Consider the following 23467-nt stretch of genomic DNA (forward strand, 5'->3'; position numbering starts at 1 on the left):
TCAGTCGTGTCTGACTCTTTGTGACTCCATGAATCGCAGCACGCCAGGCCTCCCTGTCCATCACCAACTCCCGGAGTTTACCCAAACTCATGTCCATCGAGTCGGTGATACCATCCAGCCATCTCAGCCTCTGTCGTCCCCTTCTCCTCCTGCCTCCAATCCCTCCCGGCATCAGGGAGTCAACTTTAATGACTCAGATAACCACGATGGTGTGATCACTTACCTAGAGCCAGACATCCTGGAATGTGAAGTCAAGCAGGCCTTAGCATCACTACGAACAAAGCTAGCGGAGGTGATGGAATTCCAGTTGAGCTATTTCAAATCCTAAGAGATGATGCTGTGAAAGTGCTACACTCAATATGCCAGCAAATTTGGAAAACTCAGCAGTGGCCACAGGACTGGAAAAGGTCAGTTTTCATTCCAATGTTAAAGAACATTCAAACTACCACACAAATGCACTCATCTCACATGCTAGCAAAGTAATGCTCAAAATTCTCCAAGCTAGGCTTAAACAGTACATAAACTGTGAACTTCCAGATGTTCAAGCTGGATTTAGAAAAGGCAGAGGAACCAGAGATCAAATTGCCAACATCCACTGGATCATTGAAAAAGCACAGAATTCCATAAAAATATCTACTTCTGCTTTATTGACTATGTCAAAGCCTTTGTATGGGTCACAACAAACTGTGGAAAATTCTTCAAGAGATGGGAATACCAGACCTGCCTCCTAAGAAATCTGTACGCAGGTCAAGAAGCAACAGTTAGAACCAGACATGGAACAATGAACTGGTTCCAAATTGGGAAAGGAGTACGTGAAGGCTGTATATTGTCACCCTGCTTATTTAACTTATATGCAGAGTACATCATGAGAAATGCTGGGCTGAATGAAGCACAAGCTGGAATCAAGACTGCCGGGAGAAATATCCAATATCAGTAACACTCCTCCAACTGGGTGCTTAAAAGGAGAAGGAGTAAGTCTTATGGCATGTATACTTTACCAAAAGACACTGTTAGGAAGAAAACAATCAGACAATCTGGATCTAGACCCAGTTCCAGATCTCTTTATCACAGTGTTGTTGCTCAGTTGCTGAGTTGTGTTCGACTCTTTGAAGCATGCCAGGCTTCCCTGTCCTTTACCATCTCCCTGAATTTGCTCAAACTCATGTAAGTGATGCCATCCAACCATCTCATCCTCTGTCGCCCCCTTCTCTTGATCTCAGTCTTCCCCAGCATCAGGGTCTTTTCCAGTGAGTTAGCTCTTCACATCAGGTGGCCAAAGAATTGGAGCTTCAGCTTCAGCATCAGTCCTTCCAATGAATATTCAGGACTGATTTCCTTTAGGATTGACTGGTTGGATCTCCCTGCTATCGTAGTGTAAACTTGGTTAAAGCATTAGCCCAAGGTCTAGGCTTCAGTTTCCTCACCTCTATGAGACTACTGAAGGATGGTCAGGGGAAAAGTAAGGACACCAGGGAGAGAAGGATCAGTTTGGAGGTGTGAATGCCTGGACTGATTCAAAACTCAGCCCAGGGTTACTCTGCTTACTTCATTTTTTATTTATTTTTTGGCTGCACTGTGTGGCATTTAAGATCTTAGTTTCCTGTCAAGGGATCAAACCCAGGCCCTCTGCAGTGGAATCATGGAGTCCTAACCACTGGACCACCAGGGAATACTCTGCTTACTTTAGATATGTGAGTGTGGGTCTATGGAGTCAGAGCAAAGACATAAACTTGGCCTTGATGAACAGCCCAGAATGCAGTCCTCAGGGTGATGATGAGTGGTCTTTAGTTCCCAAGAGAAGGCCAAGCTCAAAATGGTGCTACCATGTGGACCCAACCTAAATTGATGTGACTATGACCTTGTCTCTCTTCAAATATCTCTTAAGTGCGACTTGGCACCTGCACTACACTCAAACTGTCATAGCAACCCTGCAGAGACCACCGTCAGTCTTTTTGCACAAGCTGCATATTAAGGGACATATTTAAATAGAAAATACAAAACCCACAGCAAACACTTGGCCAGATGTTTTTACACACTTCTGCTGTACTCACACTGGCAGAATGTAACCGGATGTTCAGAGTCCAACAGGGCCGCTGGCCTTGCAAGCTGCTGAATGTCGTCAACAAAGCTAACAGGGCCCCACCCACATGACTCTGAGATCTTCTGCTGATATACAACCATAATCATCAGATTCTTTCAAGGGCTCTTGGTAGGATGCGTCAGTCTCCACCAAAGCCTGGACACAAAGATTTCTCTGTAGGGAGCTCATACTGAATACTACCTCCCAGCCGTTCACACCACCTCCCAGCCATTCACAACACCTCCCAGCCATTCACACCAGCCAGTTTCCCATCCACTTCCTCTGTAATGGGGACTTAGAGGGTTTCTCTTCCTGCTTAGTGATGTGGGACCAGATATTAAATTTAGGAGCTGCTCAGAGTCTAGTCAAAGCTATGGTTTTTCCCATAGTCATGCAAGGATGGGAGAGTTGGACCATAAAGAAGGCTGAGGGTTGAAGAATGGGTGTTTTCGAACTGTGGTGCTGGAGAAGACTCTTGAGAGTCCCTTGGACAGCAAGGAGATCAAACCAATCAATCCTAAAGGAAATCAACCTGAATATTCATTGGAAAGACTGATGGCTGAAGCTGAAGCTCTAATACTTTGGCCACCTGAGGTGAAGAGCCAGCTCACTGGAAAAGACCCTGATGTTGGGAAAGATTGAGGGCAGGAGAAGAAGGGGGCAACAGAGGATGAGATAGTTGGATGGCATCATCAACGCAATGGACATGAGTTTGAGCAAACACTGGGAAATACTGACGGTCAGGGAAGCCTGGCACACTGAAGTCCATGGGGTCACAAAGAGTCAGACAGGACTGAGCGACTGAACAACAAGAATGGAATTCAAGGTTTTTCATGCTCTGGTCCTGTCTCCTTTCAGTCTCATATTCTGCTATTCCCCACCCGACATCCTTAGCAGCATGTAACTCTTGCTATTTCTCTCCTTGGCCATACTCACTGAGACACATGCTTTGTGGTACAGTCATGACCACCGTGAGAAGTAGGGCATTTTGACAGAGTCAACAGCGCTAACGTTTTTAAAAGTGTCAAGTAACAGAATAAAAGACACCCCTCATCTCACCATGATTAGAGCAGGTTTTCACTTTCTTACTTTATTAATTTCCAAACTGAGACTTGAACAAACCCATTTGACTTACACAACCACATCCCCATTCCTTCTCCTTTCCACACAATTATGGGGCACTTTCTAATTGGAAAAGATAATGATCTTTTAGAAGTCTTTCAGAACTGGGTTGATGTGGCTGGCCCCTTGGGCTGCCTCCTGCGTCTCCATTTCCTGTCCCTTCTTCATCGGTGTCATCATCCCTTCTCCAGCAGGCAGTGGGGCTTGGGAAGCTGACCCTGCCCATTAGGTACCCTGCCCCCTCCACCTCTGCTCAAGGACTAGTCAGGAATCCTTACTGAAGCCAACTGGGGCAGGGCATTAGCAACCATGAGAGGCTGTTACTGGTTCAACAGTGAACTTCAGTTTAAAACTGGCCCCACCAGCCTAAAGGGGGAATTCATGTTGCATGGCTTAGAGGGAAGAGGAGGGAGAGCTTTTTTCCTGTCTACTGGGAATTATGAAGTCAAAGAGGAGGCATCTGTCTTATTCCTCAAAGGAATATTAAATATAATGTATATTACTGTAGGGGCTTCCTAGGTGGCGATAGTGGTAAATGACCTGCCCACCAATGCCTGAGACGTTAAAGATGCGATTTCTGGGTTGGGAAGATCCCCTGGAGGAGAACATGGCAATCCATTCCAGTATCCTTGCCTGGATAATCCCATGGACAGAGGAACCTGGCAGGATACAGTCCATAGGGTCGTAGAGTCGGACACGACTGAAGAGACTTGGCACACACACACGCATATTACTGTTAAGTCCTCAAAGAATTGCCTGTTCAAACTTAACCATGGATTTTCTGTACAATCTGGAGTTCAAAGAGGAGACGTTGCACTGTGGTTCATGTAACCTCTCTCCTTCCTCTGGAATTTAATACAGCTCAGTAATAAAAAGACAATCCAGCAACCCCACTGCTGGGCATACACACTGAGGAAACCAGAAGGGAAAGAGACACGTGTACCCCAATGTTCATCGCAGCACTGTTTATAATAGCCAAGACATGGAAGCAACCTAGATGTCCATCAGCAGATGAATGGATAAGAAAGCTGTGGTACATATACACAATGGAGTATTACTCAGCCATTAAAAAGAATACATTTGAATCAGTTCTAATGAGGTGGATGAAACTGGAGCCTATTATACAGAGTGAAGTAAGCCAGAAGGAAAAACATAAATACAGTATACTAACGCATATATATGGAATTTAGAAAGATGGTAACAATAACCCAGTGTACGAGACAGCAAAAGAGACACTGATGTATAGAACAGTCTTATGGACTCTGTGGGAGAGGGAGAGGGTGGGAAGATTTGGGAGAATGGCAATGAAACATGTAAAATATCATGTAGGAAACGAGTTGCCAGTCCAGGTTCGATGCATGATGCTGGATGCTTGGGGCTGGTGCACTGGGACGGCCCAGAGGGATGGTATGGGGAGGGAGGAGGGAGGAGGGTTCGGGATGGGGAACACATGTATACCTGTGGCGGATTCATTTTGATATTTGGCAAAACTAATACAATTATGTAAAGTTTAAAAATAAAATAAAATTAGAGGAAAAAAAAATAAAAAAAATAAAAAGACAAATAACCCAGATAAAAATCAGGTGGGGAATTTGAATAGGCTTTTCTCCTTAGAAGATCTACAACTTAATTGTGGATTAAAGGGTTTTTTTGTGCCTGATACAGGCAGGGCTGACACAGGGGCTGAAGAGACTGGCAGGAACCAAGTCATGCTGCCGGGATGAATGGAGTCGGCAAACGTCTGAGGACAGAAACAGCAGGAAAGAAAGGCCCCGTGATTAGCAAGACTCCTGAGACACAAGGGTTCTCCACAAGCCATGTGTGCATTTATTAACTACGCTCTTTTCACGTATGTGTTTATACCTGTTTGTCCCACAAAAAAATATGAGGCATTTCCAAGCATATACAGATTAGAAACACATGAGTAAAAACCAGAACTGGAAAAGGGGCTCTGTGCCTGTTATCTTACTAGACTCTGATTACTCCATTTCACAGATGATGTTATCAGTGCCCCACAGCTGAGAAAATGGGGACTCTGGGGTTCAATCTCTGGGTTGGGAAGATCCCCTGGAGGAGGGCATGGCAGCCGATTCCCGTATTCTTGCCTGGAGAATCCAATGGACAGAGAAGCCTGGCGGGCTGCAATGGTCCAAGGGGTCACAAAGAGTTGGACATGACTGAAGCAACTTAGCAGGCATGCACACCAAACAATTAAGTCACTTGCCCAAGGTCTACTGTAATTGAGTGGCATTTAGATTTGAAACCAGGTCAAAGTTGAAGCTCTCTGCTCTCTGCATCACACTACCTATAACTTCTGGCTTCTTCTTTGTGGACACTCTACCCAGGCAAGGAGCAGAGTCATCAGGAGTCTGCACTCTGAAAACACACTGCTGGGTCCAAGCCCTGACTTGAGCACTCAGGTAACCTTAGACTTCATCTGTAAGATGCAAAGAACACTGCATGACAATTAAATATAATTTAATTTATAAAGATAATATATGTAAAGCACCCATATGTGTCAGTCATCATTAATACCATGCTACTTTACTTAAAATCATCTCATCTTTTGTCCAGGGCTGAACATTATCAGATAATTTGCAACTCAATCAGTGGAATTACCATTTAATATGACAATTGATTAAAAAATTAAATACACATTGAAGGAAAAATCCTGAAATACAATGTGAAATCATTAAAACAAAAAAATTAAACACAGAAATGACAAACAATAGGAAAAGAATTTCTTTCTGATCTGCTTTAAGAACATTTATGTTGATAGGATCACAGCATATTAACTTCACGAACCCCCAGGCCATAGGCCAATACCAGTCCATGATCTGTTAGAACTGGGCCACACTGCCAGAGGTAAGCAGCTGGCAAGCAAACAAAGCTTCATTTCTATTTACAGACGCTTCCCACTGCTCGCCTTACTGCTTGAGCTCCGCCTCTGTCAGATCAGCAGTGATATTATAAATGTAATATGCTTGAATCATCCCAAAACTATCCCCATTCCCACCCCAGGCCATGGAAAAACTGTCTTCCACAAAACCCATCCCTGGTGCTCAAAACCTCACCCCACGACTTCAGTGAATGAAGGAAGAACAATGAGGGCAAGGTGGGTGCTTTGAAGTGCAAAGGTTAAATGATTTCCCTTCTGCTTCTAACTTTCATGAACATTTACTTATAACACTTTAGAGACGATATTACTATTTCAGTATACACTTGGAAATATTCTAATTTAAACCACACTGATAGAATAGCTAACCTTTATGCGATCGGGATCCATGTAAGGCATTCTTTTCATGTCACATTCTTCAGTAGTATGATTTAGCTTGAGGATATAAAAAAGGATCCACACTCCAAAAAGAAGCAGTGTACACCTAGAAAAAAGATTAATGAGGCACAATGATGCTGTCATGGAATAATCAAGAGAGAACATGTGAAATAACTGAAAACCTAATCCAAATTGAGTTTGTCTGACGCGTGGCAAGAAAGTACAGCCTTTATGATGACCTCGTAGGGCGGCATTTCTTATTTTCCTAACAAGATAAATGAGTCACTTATGACTGTCTTTGTTATAAACAAGTAAAAAATTTTCTTCTGCAAAGGCACCACAGTAAAATCTGAATCACAATAAAGATTATTGGACTTCAAAGAAAATACTGAATTTTGAGCTACAGAATCTCAGCTTTGTTTGCTACTCTAAAATAGCCCTTCAAATTCTGTAAGATTCCACTTACATGAGATGCACCTAGTCAAAATTACAGAAACAGAACCTAAAATGTTGGTTGCCAGGGGCTAGAGGAAGCGGAGGAGGGGGTAGTGTTTAATGGGTACAAAGGATCCAGAGTTGTGGAGGTGGACAGTGCGATGTGTAACAGTGTGAATGTGTTCAATGCCGATGAAACTGTACACTTAGAAATGGTTAGGACCGTAATTCTAAGGTATTTTACCATAATAAAAAAAATTGGGAGAAAATACTGTGAGCTCTTCCATACAAAAAGAAAACAAAATAAATAATCTACTTATTATTCTTCTAAAAAATTATACCCAGAAACGAGACAGAATGAACTAAGGCAGTATCACCAGTCACCTTGAAGACCACCTGTGAAAACAATTTTTAAAACTCTGATAAATTTTTTTTTAAAGACTGATAAATTAAAACTATTCCACAGTTTAAAACACACACACACACACACACACACACACACACACACACACACACTGGGAGAAAAGAACTGAGTTTAGTCCTGGTTCTAGAAATCTCATTCTTTTTGGCCAGGCCATGAGGCTTATGAGATTTTAGTTCCCCAGCCAGGGACTGAACTTGGGGCCAGGCCGTGAAATGACGAGTCCTAACTGCTGGACTGCCAGGGAAGTCCTAAGAAATCTCGTTTTACTAAGCTCCCCAAGGGTTACTGACAAAGTAAAGGTTAAAAAAATTTAAATCAAGTTTAAGAAACACTCCTTTAAATAATTTGTGCTATTGAAAAAACAAAGTGAAGGAATAACCTTAAGGGGAAAATAATCTATTTTTTAAAGAAAGGGACAGTTTAAAAAATACAGCATCTAGCATAGTATACTGTACACAATAGTGTGAAATATTTCCTAGTATCTGAGGATTATGATGCAAGAAAGTATCACTAGGAAGTGGGAGGTGATATACGTATAATTATGGCTGATTTGCACTATTGTATGGCAGAAACCAACACGACATTGTAAAGCAATTTTCTTCCAATTTAAAAACAAATTAAAAACAAGACTTCTTGATTCTCATTTCAACAGAGTCCACCATGAAACCTGAACAAGTATCTTAATTCTTCTGTGGGATCAAATACAGAAGTGAGTGGGATGCAACCATTTGTGTAAAAGTGAGCGGGGTGACTCATTTGTGTAAAAATGAGTGAGTGGGATGCACCCATTTGTGTAAAGAGGGGTAAGTGAGTGGGATGCAACCATTTGTGTAAAAAACTGAAGGTGTGGGGAGGGAAATACACACACAGAGTACCTGTTACACACACAAGACTGGTGATACCAGTCATCCTCAAGTGGAAAGAGGAAGTGTGGGCAGCAGAGATTCAGATCGGTTTCGAATCTTGTGAAGGCAGTTATTACCTATTCCTTTCTTCAGCCCTCAGTAAAGATATTATATTGAGTGCATTAATAATTCCCTTATTTTGATTAGAAAAGAAAAAAAGGGGGGAATTTCCTAGCAGTCCAGTGGTTAGGACTTGAAGCTTCCAATGCAGGGGATCAGGGGAACTAAGATCCTGTAAGTCATGCAGCATGGACAAAAAAAAAAAAAAAGGAAAGAAGAAAAGGTTAATAGCAGGTTCAGTGTCTACAGCACTGATTTTGCTGCACTGTAATTCCTGGCTGTGAGTCTGTCCCATCCACATTGTATGGGGTTCTGGTCCTAGGTCTATCTCCCACTTGGCCAGTACCCAGCACAGGGCCAGGCATGTGGAAGCCTTGATAATCATGGTGACTGCAGCCATGAAATTAAAAGATGCTTACTCCTTGGAAGGAAAGTTATGACCAACCTAGATAGCATATTCAAAAGCAGAGACATTACTTTGCCAACAAAGGTCCGTCTAGTCAAGGCTATGGTTTTTCCTGTGGTCATGTATGGATGTGAGAGTTGGAATGTGAAGAAAGCTGAGTGCCAAAGAATTGATGCTTTTGAACTGTGGTGTTGGAGAAGACTTTTGAGAGTCCCTTGGACTACAAGGAGATCCAACCAGTCCATTCTGAAGGAGATTAGCCCTGGGATTTCTTTGGAAGGACTGATGCTAAAGCTGAAACTCCAGTACTTTGGCCACCTCATGCGAAGATTTGACTCATTGGAAAAGACTCTGATGCTGGGAGGGATTGGGGGCAAGAGGAGAAGGGGACGACAGAGGATGAGATGGCTGGATGGCATCACGGACTCGATGGACGTGAGTCTGAGTGAACTCCGGGAGTTGGTGATGGACAGGGAGGCCTGGCGTGCTGCGATTCATGGGGTCGCAAAGAGTCGGACACGACTGAGCGACTGAACTGAACTGATGATAAAAGGAGATGTTTATTGATATACACTTTCTTTTCTACCCATCTCCTTCCCAAATTAGTAAAATGAGGTGAGAGACTAGATTTCAGGGTTGGATTTCTACCCAGAGACATGAAAAAAAAAGGGTAATTTACCACCTGGTTTCGCTGGTATCAAATAAAACCAACAAGATCCCCCCTTTAACAATTCTTTCTCTTATTAATGACTTCCCAGGTGCCTCAGTGGTAAAGAATCTTCCTGCAGGCAGGAGCCCTGGGTTCAATTCCTGGGTTGGGAAGATCCCCTGGAAGAGGGAATGGCAACCCACTCCAGTACTCTTGCCAAGAAAATCCCAAGGACAGAGGAGCCTGAAGGGCTACAGTCCATGGGTTTGCAAAGAGTCAGTCACATGACTGAATGCGCATGCTCACACTCACATCTCTTATTAGGATGGAAGGGTAACCTGGCTGGAATACTTCTCATGCTTTTTAGTGTTTAATGTTAAATGTTATTCAAATGCCTGTAGGGAATTTTAATTAACCGCATTTTTAGACTCACTGGAAATGGCGAAGGGGAAGCCCTCTTTTGTTGGACAGCAGTGGGAAGGGCTGTGACCTGGAAGTTGCAGGGCCTGGAGACCCCTAGGCCAGCACTGCACTGCCACCAAGGACGACCTGATGCAGGCACCTGGGGCACATGTGCTCTGAACCCTGACTCAGACATGCCTTTAAATGACCGTGACCAAGTGTGGCCAAGGGGCTCTCACTGAATTTTTCTCCCAGTTCTGCCCAAATCAGAGGCATCTTGTGGCCCGAGGCCCCAGTCTTACTTGAGGATGTCTTTTAGCAACAAGTTGGGTCTTCGCATCTTGTTCTGAGCTCTGGTGTACCATTGCAGGGAGGGCCGTGAGCAATCCCTTCTCAGTTTCATGCGGCTGTGGTCACTTGGCATTGCTGTGAAGAGAGGAGAGGTAGGAGGAGGGGAAGAGGCAAGTAAGTTTGGTAGATGATGCTTTTAAAGAAACTTTTTTCGCAGGGGTGGGGTTGGGAGGCACATTGTGTGGCTTGCAGAATTTTAGTTCCCTGACCAGGGATTGAACCTGGGGCCTCAGCAGTGAAAGCACAGAGTCCTAACCACTGGACCACCAGGAATTCCCTAAGGAGCCTTGATGTTGTACAGCCGTACCATGTAACACTACTCAGCCAGAAAGAGGAGTGACGGATTGATAGACACAGTAACTGGACGAATCTCGAGCTGAGCCAACACTAAAAGGTTACGCACTATAGGATTTGATTTACATAATGTTCTTGAAATGACAAAATTACAGAAATGTAAACGGATCAGTAGTGGTCAGGAGTACGGGAAGGAAAGGTGGAAGTGGCTGTGGGAAGGCAACATGAGGGGTCCCTGTGGGGATAGAAATATTCTGTTTCTTGACTATATGCCTGCCAATATCCCAGCTTCAATAGCCTACAGTTTTGCTGCCGTTAGGGGGAAGGGCTTCCCAGGTGGCTCTCTGGTAAAGAATATGCCCGCCAATGCAGGGGATGCAGGAGACGTGGGTCTGATTCCTGGATTGGGAAGACCTCCAGGAGTAGCAAGTGGCAACACGCTCTAATCCATTCTTGCTTGGGAAATCCCATGGACAGAGGAGCCTGGAGGGCTACCGTCCATAGGGTCAGAAAGAGTTGGACACGACCGAGCACACACAGACACACACCACTACAGGGGAAAGGAGTAATCTGAGTTATATCTTACAACTGCATGTGACTCTACAACTATCCCCAAATTAGGTCTAATTTTTTTTTTTTTTTGAGCCTTTACCTTTTAGAGATACATATGGAACTATTTACAGACAAACAGGAGACCTGAAAACTGCTTCAAAAAACAGGAAGGGGATAAGTGTGTGTGGGAATAGCTGAAACAAGATGAACCTTAAATTGCTATTGAATCTAGGCAATGGGTACACAGGGTTCACTGTACAATTCTCAATGATATTTGAAATTTTCTACCATAAAAATTTAAAAAGAAAGTGTACATAAAAAAGAAAAGGAATGTACACAGAGGAAGAGGGTTACACTAAGGAAAAAAGAAAACATGCTAATTTTAAAAGAAGTTTTTCTTTAAAAAATATATATGTTCTCAGGCACATAATTTTTTGAATTAATTTTATTCTCAGATTCTCAATTTTTAAGTAATATTCTAATGGGTATTGTAGTAGACATCAAAACATCTCCCCCCATATCAGTTTCCCCCCTCCTCTCAGTTGAACAGAACTCTGGATTTTTAGCTGGGCACATGGCCTCCCAGAATAAAGACTACATTTCCCAGCCTCCCTAGGGGCTCAGTACAGTCTCATGGCTAAGTTCTAGTCAGTGGGAAACAAGCAGAAGTGACTTGTACAACTTGAGGGTGCATCTCTTGGTGTACTCCCCTCTCTCTTTTATCCCTCTTCCTGATGGCTGAAATACTGACACCTGATGAGCCGCTCTGGACCACACAGCACATCACCCAAGAGATGGAGGAGCAATGAGAGAGAAGAGACCTGGGTCTTTGGACCACCCCTACGGACAGAGCCACCAATCCACCTTGGACCACCTGTCTCTGGACTCTTGCATGACAGAAATAAACTTCTGTCTCATTTAAGCAACTGTTACTTAAATCTCAACTAGTACAGGCACCTATAGCATTATGGTATGTTTATATATTAATTTAGGAAATCATATCTTTACTATACTTAGTCTTGTAGCAGGAAGAAGCAACATCTCATTATTCATTTCCCCCATTAGTGTTGTGACATTTTCTTTGAAAAAAACTTCTGAAACTGACATTCAAGTACTTGATGTTTTGCTACCATTAACACTCTCCCCAGTTCTAACCGTGCAGCACTAGAATGTAAGAATTTTCATAGACCTGCTTCACTCCATTTGAATATTTAAAAAAAAAAAACATGCCAAGGGCTTCATGAGCAAACTTCTGCTGAAGAATCTATTGAATTCTTTTTAAAGGAGAAATGAGATCAACTGAGACCGTGAAAGGTTTTCAACCACCATAACTCTGTGATTACTTGGACACACAGTCAGCCAAGCAGAGGGTCCCAAGGGGCTGCTTATGATCAAGACATTTATAAAGTGGAAGTTTCTATGATGCCTGTGTTTTTATGACCAGAATGACACTTCACGCCTGAGTGGACCCCTCGAGAACAAAGCAGACAGCGCTATTAGAATCTGGATTCTGCTCTTGCCTTTGGCTGGCACCCTGGACAGGGCTGTGGGCTCTGGCCTCTACTCTCCCACTCCTCTTTCTCATCCTCTCTGCAACTGAGACTGAAACCTGCAAACTGCATTCCTGGACTCTCCACTGTGCCACCCGGCTTCCTGCTGAGTTGCGACTGTGGACCATCTAGGTGCAAGCCTGGAAGGCAAGGACAGGGGGCGGCAGCCCTTTCTTTTCCCTGACTCCATGACATAGGAGCAGAAGAGATGGAGTTGCCCAAAGGTAACTCCAGCAGCAGCTGGGGCTGCCAGCATCCTAGGTTTCTACCCAACAGAGGGGATGGCACCTCTAGTTCTGTGACAAGTACAAGCTTCGGCACAGGGTGACAGTGGCCCCCTGGTCGCTGGCCCCTGCCCTTGCCTTCCAGGCTTCCATCCCAATGGTTGAGGGTTTAGGTAACCTGCATCCTTTAGGCACTCTGGTTTCTGGCCACAGCTTTCCAATCCAACCCCATCAGAGGCCTTTCTTAAATCCTGTCCATGTTCCTTCCTGGGGTCTCTGGACAGGCAGCATCTTCTGGAAGCCCCTTCTGTGCTTGCCCTGTCAGTTTCTGGTCAGGCTCTCTCTCCTGAAAGTGAAAGTGAAGTCGCTCAGTCGTGTCCTACTCTTTGCGACCCCATGGACTGTAGGCTCCTCTGTCCATGGGATTCTCCAGGTAAGAATACTGGAGTGAGTTGCCATTTCCTTCTCCAGGGGATCTTCCCAACCCAGGGTTCAAACCCAGGTCTCCTGCATTGCAGGCAGACGCTTTATCCTCTGAGCCAAATGCCCAGCTTCCTTCATAGGTCTCTCCTCCCCACCGTGACGGCCCAGCTGCTCCTTCACTCAGTCTGCAGACCACATTGGGTGCCTTGGAATCACACCTCCATTCCCACCTCTGCAATCATCAACTCCCCCATGCAAGGCACAGGACTCCAGGGTCCCGGTCCCCATTCTCTGCACCATTTTCTCCTTGCAAAAGTGGAAGCGCTACTCACTCAGTCATGTCCGACTCTGCAACCCTGTGGACTGCTGCCCACCAGGCACTTCTGTCCATGGGATTCTCCAGGCAAGAATACTGGAGTGGGTTGCCATTCCCTTCTTCAGTGGATCTTCCCGAATCAGGGATCGAACCTGGATCTTCCACATTGCAGGCAGATTCTTTATTGTCTGAGCCACCAGGGAAGCTTCTTCATCCTTAAACCCTCTCCTTCTCTGTGAAGCTCATTTTAAATACCATAATCACCCCTGGGCACTCCCCTATCTCTGTTTACCATTATGAACTGAAATTTCCTGTGTACATTTTAGGTTTCCTCTACCCTTTTGCCTGGATGACTGAGCTGCAGGGGTAGGACCTGGCACAGAACAGGACCTTAAGAAACATTCCAGGGATATCCCTGGAGGTCCAGTGGTCAAGAATCTGGCTTCCAACAGAGGGGATGCGGGTTTGATCCTTGGTTTGGGAAGTGATACCCCACATGACGTGGAGCAACTAGGCCCATGTGCCACAACTAGAAAACCTGAATGCTGAAATTTGAAAAGCCTGCATGCCACAACAAAGATCCAGCACAGCCAAAAAAGAAAGAAAGAAACATCCCACATGGAATGAATGTGTTATATGCCTATAGTCTGTCATCAAACATGATAAATTCCCCACCACCAAAATGTACTTTCCCAGTGATATCTAAGATTCAAACTAAAACTGAATGTGAACAGGAATTATAAGAGCAAAGAGTAAATTGTAATTTCTACTGAACTATCTAACATGCCTGCATGCATCCATCCAAGTCACTTCAGTAGTGTCCAACTCTTTGTGACCCCATGGACTATAGCCCACCAGTCTCCTCTGTCCATGGGATTCTTCAGGCAAGAATATTGAAGTGAGTTGCCATTTCCTTCTTCAGGGGATCTTCCAACCCAGGGATCGAATCTGTGTCTTTTAGGTCTCCTGCATTGGCAAACAGGTTCTTTACCTTTTAGTAAAGCACCACCTGGGAAGCCCTTCTAACATGCCTCAGTTCAGTTCAATTCAGTTCAGTCGCTCAGTCGTGTCCAACTCTTTGCAACCCCATGAATCGCAGCACACCAGGCCTCCCTGTCCATCACCAACTCCCGGAGTTCACTCAGACTCACGTCCATTGAGTCCGTGATGCCATCCAGCCATCTCATCCTCTGTCGTCCCCTTCTCCTCCTGCCCCCAATCCCTCCCAGCATCAGGGTCTTTTCCAATGAGTCAACTCTTCGCATGAGGTGGCCAAAGTACTGGAGTTTCAGCTTTAGCATCATTCCTTCCAAAGAAATCCCAGGGCTAATCTCCTTCAGAATGGACTGGTTGGATCTCCTTGCAGTCCAAGGGATTCTCAAGAGTCTTCTCCAACACCACAGTTCAGAAGCATCACTTCTTTGGCACTCAGCTTTCTTCACAGTCCAGCTCTCGCATCCATACATGACCACAGGAAAAACCATAGCCTTGACTAGATGGACCTTTGTTGGCAAAGTAATGTCTCTGCTTTTGAATATGCTATCTAGGTTGGTCATAACTTTCCTTCCAAGGAGTAAGCGTCTTTTAATTTCATGGCCTAGCAACAGGTAATTTGTTGGTAACTTGTGGTATAAATCATATGGAACATTCCCCGTGGCTGTTAAAGCCTTGATATATGAAGCAGAATCTGTGACCACAGCCTCTGCTGAGAAGAAGTTAGACACGTGAAATCTCGGAACTCCTCACCACCCCACACTCCTGTTAAAGCCTTGATATATGAAGCAGAATCTGTGACCACAGCCTCTGCTGAGAAGAGGTTAGACATGTGAAATCTCGGAACTGCTCACCACCCCACACTCCTGCTGCATCATGGGATTCAAATAAACATTTAGTTTGAGAAGCTCTCGCTTAAAGTATTCAGTGCCTACATTTATTGACACAGAAAGATACTGTAAGAAAAAAAGCTGGTTTGTAAAATCATATGTATATATACGTGTAATCATGTTCTGGGGTATATGCATTCAAACCAGGAGAATTTGATTACCCATATGAAGTTCCACTTGGGCTGGAATATCTTTCAACTTAGAAGGGACCATTTGGATTCCATGTTCCTCCACACAACAAAAGGAGGGCCAACCTACCCGAGTTGTCTTCACACACTTACAGCTGACATACAGCTAAGTGGGGCTAAGGTGCTCCTTTGGAGAACCCAGGAGTTTATAGTCATGCTCATCTCTATACCATCTGCACTGTGTCCACTCAATTCCTTTGTCTTTAATGTTCTGTTTGGGACTTCCCCGTGATCCAGTGGGTTAATAATTCCACATGTTGTGAGGCAACTAAGTTGTGTGCACCACAACTACTGAGCCCACGTGCCACAACTACTGAAGCCTGTGCACCCTAGAGTGTGTGCAACCAGAAAAGCCACTGCAATGAGAAGCTCATGAACTGCAAGTAGAGAGGAGCCTCTGCTCTCTGCAACTAGAGAAAAGCCTGCACGTGGCAACAAAGACATATAAATGAATTTCTAAAAATGTTCTCTTTGGCGGAAGATGGCAAGCAATTGAAGGTTCCATTAGAACACTTATCATGAGACAAGTTTCTCATAATTTTTTCTTTTGAATAGACATTTCTCTCTTGTCTTTCCCACTAGAATATAGATTCCAAGAGAGTGTGTGTCTTTGCTCACCACTGAGTTCACAGTGCCTAGGATGGTAAGAGGCACATAATAGGCAACTAATACCTATTTACTGAATAAATACTCCATTTCTTACGAGGTTTCAGAGGTGATGGTAGTTTTAGGCATTCCTCCAAGGACGTGGGTTGGCAGGCCACCACCATCTGCCCTGTGGCACTTTCCTGGTTCCCAACTTGTCCATCTCCTTCACGGGCAGCTTCTCCCACTCCTTCCAAGTGCTAAGATCCCAGGACTGATGAATATCTCCCTTCTTTCATTCAGACTGCCAGGGTAAGAGCCTCCACTAATCCCTTCTATGCAGAAAAGACCTGGCTTTCAAAATTACATATTTCCAGTCACATATAAAAATATAATAGCTGCTTCTCAAATGTTTATATATTTGATGAGCAAATCACTCTTATTAAGGCCCCGATGAAGAAACATTAGGGCAAGGTCCAGGCTTTCAGTCCACTTGTAGATCTGGCACTAACGGTTTCAAATTAAGAATTAATCAACCAAGATAAGAGTACAACATATGCTGCAAAGCAGTATGTGAAAAATTGTTGATAAACTATACAGGCAATTGCTGTATAGGGCAATTTAGTGCCCTAAAAGAATAGGGCACTAATTTTATTGGGGGGAATAATCCTACACAAGATATCACTAAATCCTAAATCACTAAAACAAATACTTCATTGAACTGCTATCTGCATTTAACCTGATAAATTTAATCTGCTGAAAGTCACACATGGAGAAGTAGGGGGCTGAGAATTCCAACCGTCTTTATCCATGCCCTTCCACGTGGGGGTTGCTTAGGGAGGGTAGGTATCGGAATAGGTGGGTAGACCTGTATGTGAAGGGTTTTTGGGGTTTTTGTTTATTTTTTAACAATAAAGGCAGGCTTTCCGGGTGGCTCAGTGGTAAAGAATCTGCCTGCAAGTAGGACATCCAGAAGACACCAGTTTGACCCATGGGTTGGGAAGATCTCCTGGAGAAGGGCATGGCAACCCACTTAGTATTCTGGCCTGGAGAATCCCATGAACAGAGGAGCCTGGCAAGCTATAGCCCATGGGGTCGCAAGGGGTAGGACATGACTGGAGCGACTTAACACGCACACACACGCAAGATTATTAAAAACAAAAGCTCGAAGCTGATGAAGCAGTAAATAAAAAGGACATGGTTGGTCTGGGAAGATGAGCAGGTACAGCTTAGATATTAACATGGCAGCCAAAAGAGCATGCCCTTCTAGGTGGGAGGTGTCTGAGAAGGACTGTACAGCAGGACAGAAGGCAGCCTCACCAGGCTGCCAGTGGACAGCAGGGCAGGATGCTGGGTGCTTGAGAGGAAGGGTAGCCTGAGGCACATCTGGGTGAGAAAGAAGACAGGATGAGGACAGACATGGATCAAGAAATCACGAAGACCCGCACCGAAAAGACGCAGGCCAAGACCAATTTGGGTCCCAGTTACGGAAAGAAACAGGAATGGAAGTCAACTTTAATAGTTTAGTGATGATGGCCACAGGACTGGAAAAGGTCAGTTTTCATTTCAATCCCAAAGAAAGTCAATGCCAAAGAATACTCAAACTATTGCACAAGTGCACTCATCTCACACGCTAGTAAAGTAATGCTCAAACTTCTTCAAGCCAGGCTTCAACAGTACGTGAACCGTGAACTTTCAGATGTTCAAGCTGGATTTAGAAAAGGCAGAGGAACCAGAGATCAAATTGCCAACATCCTTTGGATCACTGATAAAGCAAGAGAGTTCCAGAAAAACATCTGTTTCTGCTTTATTGACTATGTCAAAGCCTTTGAATGTGTGGATCACAATAAACTGTGGAAAATTCTGAAAGAGATGGGAATACCAGACCACCTGACCTGACTCCTGAGAAATCGGTATGCAGGTCAAGAAGCAACAATTAGAACTAGACATACAACAACAGACTGGTTCCAAATCGGGAAAGGAGTACGTCAAGGCTGTATACTGTCAGCCTGCTTATTTAACTTATATCCAGAATACATCATGAGAAACGCTGGACTGGATGAAGCACAAGCTGGAATCAAGATTTCCAGGAGAAATATCAATAACCTCAGATATGCAGATGACACCACCCTTATGGCAGAAAGCAAAGAACAACTAAAGAGCCTCTTGATGAAAGTGAAAGAGGAGAGTGAAAAAGTTGGCTTAAAACTCAACATTCAGAAAACTAAGATCACGGCATCTGGTCCCATCACTTCATGGCAAATAGATGGGGAAACAGTGGAAACAGTGACAGATTTTATTTTGGGGGGCTCCAAAATCACTACAGATGGTGACTGCAGCCATGAAATTAAAAAACACTTGCTCCTTGGAAGAAAAGTTATGACCAACCTAGACAGCATATAAAAAGCAGAGACATCACTTTGCTAAAAAGGTCCGTCTAGTTAAAGCTATGGCTTTTCCAGTAGTCATGCATGGATGTGAGAGTTAGACTATAAAGAAAGCTGAGTGCCATAGAATTGATGTTTTTGAACTGTGGTGTTAAAGAAGACTCTTGAGAGTCCCTTGGACTGCAAGGAGATCCAACCAGTCCATTCTAAAGGAAATCAGTCCTGAATATTCATTGGAAGGACTGATGCTGAAGCTGAAACTCCAATACTTTGGCCACCTGATTTGAAGAACTGACTCATTTCAAAAGATGCTGATGCTGGGAAAGATTGAAGGTGGGAAGAAGAGACAACAGAGGATAAGACAGTTAGATAGCATCACTGACTCAATGGTCATGAGTTTGAGTGAACTCCTGGAGTTTGTGATGGACAGGGAGGCCTGGCGTGCTGCAGTCCATGGGATTGCAAAGAGTCGGACACAACCGAGCGACTGAACTGAACTGAACTCATGATGATATGAGGAACTTGAGATGATAAATAACTAGAGCAAGACATCCCAGAGGCAGCTGGAAATGCCCACACACCCCTCCTCCCCCGCTCCCCCCCGGCCGGTGCCCCCAGGCTCCACAGAATACCCACCCTTCCAGCCAGCCTTTCTCAGCAGGTCTGAGAGTGACACCCTGAGCCACTTCATCAACAAGATGAAGTCAATTCACGTCTTTCCTGTGAACCTCAACTGGTACAAGTCACACCCATCCACAGGAAAGCAGAAAAGATAATTACTTGAATTGTGCTTGGGGTTTGTGTTTTAGATACTTGATAAAAGAGGACAGGAGGCAAGATAGAAAGCCTGCCCCAGGAGGAGACGGCTGCTCTGAAGTGTGAAGAGATTAAACATCCCCTGGTGCCAAGGACAACAAACCCAGCTATAGCAGGAGCAGGGGCAGCTGGGTGAGGAGGGGAGACCCACCCTGTGGGCAGAAGGAGCAAAGCAGAAGTCTGGGGAGCTTGGGGAGCAAGTAAGCTAGGTGCAGCTGAGAAAGTATGGCCTGGGTACGGGCACAGGCAGGAGTTAAGGGCAATACTGTGGGTTTGCTGGACATCCCAGGGCTGGCGCCACATCTCAGCTGCAAGTATTGACACAGAACACAACCACCCGCTTCTCCACGGATGTGCGCTCTGTCCCCAGGCAATGACTAACGGAGTACAAAAGGCCTGGGATCACTCTGAGCAAGCAATTCAAGCTCCTTGGGGGACAGCAGAGACCATGATTCCTATTTCAGGCTCTGTTTCTAGGGAACCATGACTCATACAGTAAAGAATCTGCCTGCAGCACAGGATACCAGGGTTTGATCCCTGGGTGGAGAAGATCCCCTTGGAGGAAGACATGGCAACCCACTCCAGTATTCCTGCCTGGAGAATCCCCATGTACAGAGAAGCCTGGAGGGCTATACAGTCCATGAGGTTGCAGAGTCAGACACGACTGAGCAACTAACAGTTTCACTTTCTAGAGAACCTGACCTAAGATAGGCCATTATGTCTGCAGGGTCAATGTATGGATGATGGCAGATGGTCATGGACGATCACGAGAAGAAACCTTGAAGATTTTATTCGGTGTGGTGGTAGGGGGTCATGATATGTGCAAGAGCATCACTGGGGAGGCAGCAGGGATGTGATGGAGGTGGCGAGCCTGAGGCAGGGCTGGCCTCAGCAGCAGACCTTGTGCCCTGGCCGCCATGCTGGTGGCCAGATGGTCAGGAAGGGCTTCCAGCTGCAGAAGAGATGGGTTTGAGGTAGGTCAGATGTGGTGAGCAGGCAGGATGGAAGAGAACTCGAGTGTCAGGGATGTCACAAGAAGGACATGTGAGTCCCCAGGGCCTGTGGGCCATCAGGCTGATAGACTCCATGCTTGGAGCCCTGGGGAGGGATCTGAGCTGGAGTTTCAGCCAAGGCTTTCAGCTAAAAGAGTATATCTTTTTTCTTTTGTTTTTTAGTTGCACCTTGAGGCATATGGGATCTTAGTTCCCTGACTAGGGATCGAACCTGTGCCCCTGCAGTGGAAGCCCACAACCCTAACCACTGAACCCCCAGGGAAGTCCCCGGGGGTGTCTTCTTCTCACAGAATGGGAAGTCCAGGGGCTTCCCAAACAGAGCGGGGCTGGAACATGGCCTCTCAAAGCCGTTGGTGTTCCTGGCTCCCACCAGTATCTGCTCCAAACTCCAGGCTGGAGGGAGATGAGGGATGAACCAGAGAGGAAGGGAAGGCACCTCCATCAGGGGAGGAAAAACTTCCCTGGAAATCCCTGACAGGCTGCCAGTTCTGTCCCTTTAGCCAGAACTGCCTCATGTGACCACCCCCAGCTGCCAGGAAGGTTTCACATGCTGCTCAGGCTGCTTCCTGCATGGAATGAGAATCCTGCCCGTGAGGAGGGTGGAGACAAGGAATATTTCCGAGTCAGCAGTAGGGCCATCGATGCCCTGATAAGGGCACGGAACTGTTTGGATAAAGGCACAATTAAGGCTGCTCTAAAGAGAGTAGATCCCCAAGAGGAAGAACAAAGGGCAGAGCCTTCCAGGGATTGGAGAGAAGAGGAAAATGCTGCTGGAAATCAGACAAGGACACCTTCAGTAAAAATCTGTGACTCTGTGTGACAATTTCAAGCCCATAACACTCCAGAAATTCAAGCATTTAAGAAAGGAGTACAACAGTTCCTAAACAAAATGCATTTTGAATTGCTTTAACCCTGACGGAGGAGCTTGGTAGGCTGCAGTCCATGGGGTTGCTAAGAGTCAGACACGACTGAGCGACTTCATTTTCACTTTTCATTTTCATGCATTGGAGAAGGAAATGGCAACCCACTCCAGTATTCTTGCCTGGAGAATCCCAGGGACTGTGGAGCCTGGTGGGCTGCCATCTATGGGGTTGCACAGAGTCGAACATGACTGAAGCGACTTAGCAGCAGTAGCAGCAACCTAAAAAAGTAACACGTGTCCCCACTAAGCTGACTTAAAACTCAACATTCAAAAAACGAACATCATGGCATCCAGTCCCATCACTTCACTGCAAATAGATGGGGAAAAAATGGAAACAGTGACAGACTTTATTTTCTTGGGCTCCAAAATCATTTCAGATGGTGACTGCAGCCATGAAATTAAAAGACCCTTGCTCCATAGAAGAAAAGTTATGACAAATCTAGACAGCATATTTAAAAGCAGGGACATTGTTTTGCTGTCAAAGTTCCATATAGTCAAACCTATAGTTTTTCCAGTAGTCATGTATGGATGTGAAAGCTGGACCATAAAGAAGGCTGAGTGCTGAAGAATTGATGCTTTCGAACTGTAGTGTTGGAGAAGACTCTGGAGAGTCCCCTTGGATAGCAAGGAGATCAAACCAGTCAATCTTAAAAGGAAATTAACCCTGAATATTCATTGTAAGGACTGCTGCTAAAGTTGAAGCTCCAATACTTTGGCACCTGATGTGAAGAGTCGACTCATTGGAAAATATCACGATGCTGAGAAACATTGAAGGCAGGAGAAGGGGCTGATAGAGGATGAGACAGTTGGATGGCATCACCAACTCAATGGATATGAGTTTGAGTAAGCTCTGGGAGATGGTGAAGGACAAAGGAAGCCTGGCATGCTGCAGTCCATGGGGTCACAAAGAGTCGGATGTGACTGAGTGACTGAACAATGACAACCACCACTGTACACACAAAAAGGATGACTTCTAATTTCATCAATGCCTCCAATGTGCTCTGGGGGGAGACTGAGATGAAATGAAGGATTGAGGGACTTCCCTGGTGGTCCGGTGGTTAAGACTCTGCTTTCCACTGCAGGGTGCACAGCCTCCATCTCTAACCTGAGAACTAAGATCCCATATTCTGTGCAGTTTTGCCAAAAAAAAAAAAAATGAGAGAGAAATGAAGGATTGAGACGCCACTTTGCAGAAACCCAAGGTCCAGGGAAATGACAAGACTGTGACTAAATGGTGTGGGGAAAGTAGTGGGAAGGAGGCTGTTGAGAGGTGTGGTGCCTGACACACAGCACAGACACAGACATGGTGTGGTCTTACCCAAGCCCATCCACGGGCACTGTCACAAAAGCCACGGGGCTGGGATCCAGAAGCTGAGAAGCAGTAGGTGAGAATGAAGCTCTAAACTAAACTTCCTTCTATCCTGACCCGACTGGGAGGGGAAGCTGTGGGAGGAGGGGTAGGTTAAGTTGGAAAAGCTCAAGAGCACACCAGCCAGTGTCTTCGCTGGGGCTCATGGAGTCTTGGTGACTTGTGCCCCTTGTCCAACCAAGCAGAATGCCATCTTCATACAAGCTAGGAGGCTAATTCCAAACAAGTTTCAGTTGTGGAATTTTTTTTTTTTTTTTAAACAGGAATGCCCATTTTGAACCCTAAGATATAACACAGATAAGACACTGAGTTGATCTTTTGCAGAGTTTCTCTGGCTCAGCACTGCTGACATTTGAGGCCGGGTAATTCTTTGCTGTCGGCTTCCCTGGTGGCTCAGTCAGTAAAGAATCTGCCGGCAATGTAGGAGACACGGATTCGATCCTTGGATTGGGAAGATCCCCTGGAAAAGGAAATGGTAACCCACTCCAGTATTCTTGCCTGGGAAATTATGGACAGAGGACAGAGAAGCCTGGTGGGACAGTCCATGGGGTCGAAAGAATCGGACACGACTTAACAACTAAACCACCAATTCTTGCTTTAGGTGGCAGGAGGTTGTCTTGTGCACTGTGGGCTGTTTCATAGCATCCCTGGCCTCTACCCACTAGAAGCTGCTAGCATCTCTGGTCCTCCCCTCTCCCCCAGCTGTGACAATCAAAAGTGTTTCCATTGTCTGCTGACTACCATTGGGATAAAGTCTCTCTATATATTAAAACCTCAACACTGCTGTATTTGTTATTGTTGTTGTTTGTACTTATTTGTTTTTCCGCTGCTCTGGGT

The 23467-nt window shown here is 45.1% G+C and overlaps 1 protein-coding gene and 1 non-coding gene across 5 annotated transcripts in view; both read right to left on the bottom strand.

The window, feature by feature from the left end:
• ST3GAL5 (ST3 beta-galactoside alpha-2,3-sialyltransferase 5) overlaps positions 1 to 23467 on the bottom strand; it is a 58473-nt gene that overhangs the window by 17422 nt on the left and 17584 nt on the right. For 3 of the 4 annotated variants that reach the window (XM_086326550.1, XM_086326548.1, XM_086326549.1), the window contains 2 exons: positions 10060 to 10183; positions 6468 to 6582 (listed from right to left, as the gene is read on the bottom strand). In XM_086326550.1, coding sequence (XP_086182676.1) covers positions 6468 to 6582; positions 10060 to 10183 — 239 coding nt within the window. Of the gene's footprint in view, positions 1 to 6467; positions 6583 to 10059; positions 10184 to 23467 lie in introns of those variants that run through there. The other variant, XM_086326552.1, reaches the window with a different exon arrangement.
• TRNAE-UUC (transfer RNA glutamic acid (anticodon UUC)) lies at positions 10309 to 10381 on the bottom strand. Its single transcript has one exon. It is a non-coding gene; the product is annotated as a tRNA-Glu (tRNA).

The sequence above is a fragment of the Bos grunniens genome, chromosome 11 (genome assembly GCF_055505025.1).
Source record: "Bos grunniens cultivar Pamir isolate PY7600 chromosome 11, Bosgru_T2T1.0, whole genome shotgun sequence".
Classification (NCBI taxonomy): Eukaryota; Metazoa; Chordata; class Mammalia; order Artiodactyla; family Bovidae; genus Bos; species Bos grunniens.